Here is a 4,341-nt window from a genome sequence, read left to right on the forward strand (position 1 = left end):
AGCAGCCCATTAATAGAGTTAGTGGCTAGACATTTTAGATTTATTATTATTACACTCATAGTTATGTATATGAGTATATACAGCATACACAGTACTACCGCATCAATCCTTGGGTTCCGAGCTGTCACACTGACGAATCCGAAACAGGACCCAACATAACGGCGAACTTGGCCTGTTTGAGCGTCCTGCGTGCAGGCTTGGGAGACGTCATCGCAGTCTCCGATCGAGATTGGCAGACAAGAGAGTTAAACTCAGGCCCGATTAACTCGCGCAGCCGCTACCATGTACCATCTCCCAGACCCCCAATGACGTTGTCTGGTTCTTCTTCGGGCCTCGGATGAACCTTATCTGACACAAGGGAACTAGGCACAGTTTGTAAGAGAGGCTGAACATGGTTGTTAGTATCTTCTGGCGCTAATATGGAGGTTATTATTCCATCTCCAGAGATAAACCCAGTAGTAGCCGAGAAGCAGCACCGGATACTGCAGTGTGCAGTGATACTATGTAGTAGTAAGTGGGCAAGATTTTGCATATCCAGGGACTTGGCTGACCGTGCCCAGGGCTGTTGGGGCCCAGCTTCCAACCTTGCGTGTTTCAGCCTCAGCGGCTCTCCCGCCAATGCTTTGGGCAAAAACCGACTCCATCTCCGTTCTTTTTTTTCCTCCTCCATCTTCCACTTCCCAATAAATATTCAATCTTCCTGGACAATGAGTCCCTGGCACTTCGTTTCCACCCTTTCTCATTGAATTTCAAGAGCCATCTATCGCTGCCTTTCTACCTCCACCGGCAGATCGTACTTACTAGTACTGATTCCAAATTGCGTCGCACTCACCTGTCTCTGGCTCCACTTGATCCGACCAAGATCTTGATCTTCGCTGTCCGAGATTCCCTGACTGCGCCACGCTTGGAGGACTTAAATAACTCTAGCGTAGCCTGTACAAGCCACTCAAATTGATTCTGGGCTGCCGTTTCCATCATCACTCTAGTCCCAATTCGACCAATAACTACTTTGCTCAGTTCGGTTCTGCAAGGAGTTGCGACACCTGGTTTGGGGCAGAATCACACTCCTAACCTGGCGCAGGTTGGCTGGTAGTTTTATTATTCCCTTTTCCTTTTTGTCGGGGGGATCAGGTCGAATAATAATAAATTGATAATTGAAGATAAATTAATCCATACGCAGTTGCTGGGTGCCTCCCGGATGCTGACTGTCTGGGTTTCGCCTCACTCACCTCCTCCAGCAGCCTACGCAGTAAGCGTTAGTTACACTTCCTTTTGTGGTTGCCCCGCCCTACTGTGCTGCGCCTGTTGTTGGCTCTTGAGCCGCTTATCATCCCATCCCATCTCCCTTTGACATCGAACTTTTTCAGCCGCTTGGAACAACGATCCATCACACATCAGCATCAGTTTCATTCCACGTTTTCAGGGTTTTCATATCTGTTGTTTTTGTCGACTGTCATATTTTTTTGGTTATTTCGTATACTTTTTTCTTTCTTTTTTCTGGGTTTTGTCCTCGATCCAGGGTTGCTGAGAGAGCGGCTTTCTGACCATCTCTCCGCACGGCCCTTGAGTCGTAGCGCCCAACTTCTCTCGCTATGCGATTTTTCCGTGGCTTGGTTCCATTGATAACCAGTGCTCTCTCAATTTTTACTTCTAACGTTGATGGTAAGTCCCCTTTGTTCCCGCAGGATTTTGTGTTTTGGGAATAAAGTTACGATGCTGACGATACATCCCCTGGCCAGCACATTCCGAAAGACGGAGTAACATCGGCTATCTTTCCCTCGTCGAACAACCTACTATCCATACTCCATCCCATCGAGTAAATGCACTGTCACATTTCGATATTACGTTCGAACTCCATAAGAGACGGCAGCGGCTAAAACTTAGCTTAGAGCCTAATCATGATATCCTTCCCGACGATGCCCAGGTGCACTTCCTGGACCAGGCTGGAAATATCCAGAAATCAGAATTCATAAAGCGACAAGATCACAAGGTATTCAAGGGTTGGTCCTGGATTCAAGTTGCTGAAGGAAACTGGGAACGGGCCGGTTGGGCCCGTGTGGTTGTCAAGAAAGATTGGCTCAACCCTCTTTTCGAAGGAACCTTTACCGTAAACCATGACCACCATCACGTTCTGCTAAGATCAAGTTATGCCAAGTCAAAGCATGAACTCGACAAGGATGTGGAGGACACCACCGGGGAGTACATGATAGTTTTTCGGGATTCTGATATGGAGTTGATCGAAGATGATGATGTGACTAAACGGTCCTCTCCAGAGACCCATTCTTGCGGAGCTGATAATCTGCTGTTTAACTCGGATCCCGACCATCCCGTCTTTCGCCGAACGGCAGAGCGGGACACTACTCGTTGGGGTTCCATGTCGTTGGAATCCGTCTTCGGCTTGAGCCGACGACAATTGGACATGCCAGGAGGTGGGAATGCTGGCGGGGTGAATTTGGCCACGACCATCGGAAGCACTGCGGGCTGCCCATCCAGGAGGAAAGTCGCTTTAATCGGGGTGGCAACTGACTGCAGTTACGCTCAGACCTTCGATTCACAGCCGCAGCTCACCAGAGAAAATGTCATAAGTGTCGTCAACAGTGCGTCCCAGGTTTACGAAGAAACCTTTAACGTCTCACTTGGCCTGCGAAATTTGATCGTTTCCCCTGCAGCCTGTCCTGCATCGCCTGTAGCTTCAGCTCCATGGAATGTCGGCTGCGGTGGGGCTGGGGATGCCCTTACTCTTGGTCAACGACTCAACTTGTTCTCGGCATGGCGTGGGAAGCAAAAGGACGACAATGCCTTTTGGACTCTCATGAGCAACTGTAGGACTGGCGCCGAAGTTGGGCTTGCTTGGCTCGGGCAGTTGTGCAACCGTGACGTCCGTGGTAATCCAAATCCGAATAACAGCTCGTCGCAAGCCGTAACAGGTGCTAATGTGGTCGCTCGCACTCCGAACGAGTGGCAAGTATTTGCGTGAGTGCTCCCCCACATTCATTTAGCGTTACAATCGTGGGCGTATCACTAACTACTTTCTGTACTAAAGCCATGAAGTTGGGCACACTTTTGGAGCTGTCCATGATTGTGACGCCAGCCTTTGCAATCAGCAAGCAGCAGCTACGTCTCAGTGCTGTCCTTTCTCCAGAGGCTCTTGCAATGCAAATGGAAGATTCATCATGAACCCCACCTCCGGCCGCGGAATCACGCAATTCTCACCCTGTACCGTCGGCAACATTTGTTCGGGCATGGGACGTAATAGCGTGCGGTCGGACTGTCTCGTGAATAACCGCGGCGTGGTGACCATCACCGGAAGCCAGTGTGGGAACGGGATCGTGGAGGAAGGCGAGGACTGCGATTGCGGGGGAGAAGCTTCATGCAGAGGCAACCCTTGCTGCGATGCCCAAACATGCAAGTTTAAAGATAATGCAGTCTGCGACGATTCAAACGAGGAATGCTGCGAAAATTGCCAGGATAAATCCAGCGACAGTGTTTGCAGGGCTAGCACTGGCCCTTGTGATCCTGAGGAAAAGTGTACTGGCAAGTCCCCTAATTGCCCTCCGGACAAAAACAAACCGGATGGAGAGTCATGTGGGAACGGTCTCGCCTGTGCCAGTGGACAATGCACGAGCAGAGACCGCCAATGCCAAACGTTGATGGGTAGTCTGCTCGGCGGCAACGACACGTACTCTTGCGATGACCGGACGTGCACCTTGACGTGTTCGTCACCATCCCTCCCCCCTAACACCTGCTCGTCACTCAACCAGAACTTCCTTGATGGAACCCCCTGTACTGCTGGTGGGCGGTGTAAAAACGTAAGTGCTATCATCTGGGACCTCGCTCCTCCACTTCTGCATACGTACTAACCAGGTTCTTTCTTTGCTAGGGCGTCTGCGAAGGCTCGTCGTTTGGAAAAGAAGTCAAGTCCTGGATCGACAACAATAGAAGCCTCGTTATTGGTCTTGCAGCCGGTATTGGCGGTCTGCTCCTCCTTTCAATCCTAAGCTGTATAGTAAAACGATGTCGAACACGTCGACCCCCCAAGTCGATGGCCCCAATGACGCAAGGAGCAGTTTTTTCCCCGCCACCACCTGGGCTTTCGGGATGGAGAGGACAACGACCGGCAGACCCTTTCATTTCATACCCACCGCAGCAAGGCTACGGCCCAGGGGGTCCTATCGACCCGCCCTTCCCTCCGCCAGCATACGGAAGTACTGCAGCAGCCCGGGGAAGAATGCCGTCAGTTCGATATGCATGACAGTTGTAAGATTTTTGTTTTAATCCTTTTTTTTGTCTTTAAGGGATCCCGACTCATATATATATGCATACCCGGTTTGGATATCATCA

At 50.5% G+C, this 4,341-nt stretch overlaps 1 protein-coding gene across 1 annotated transcript; it reads left to right on the forward strand.

The window, feature by feature from the left end:
- Positions 1-1,592: 1,592 nt before the first annotated feature.
- On the forward strand, positions 1,593-4,252 carry HCBG_03506 (ADAM protease ADM-B; the record flags this gene model as incomplete). The annotated part of the gene is made up of 4 exons (XM_045430555.1): positions 1,593-1,662; positions 1,740-2,973; positions 3,044-3,809; positions 3,881-4,252. The coding sequence occupies 4 exons, from the start codon at positions 1,593-1,595 to the stop codon at positions 4,250-4,252; spliced, it is 2,442 nt and encodes an 813-aa protein (XP_045288698.1).
- Positions 4,253-4,341: the final 89 nt, after the last annotated feature.

Source organism: Histoplasma capsulatum, assembly GCF_000150115.1.
Source record: "Histoplasma capsulatum G186AR genomic scaffold supercont2.4, whole genome shotgun sequence".
Lineage (NCBI taxonomy): Eukaryota > Fungi > Ascomycota > Eurotiomycetes > Onygenales > Ajellomycetaceae > Histoplasma > Histoplasma capsulatum.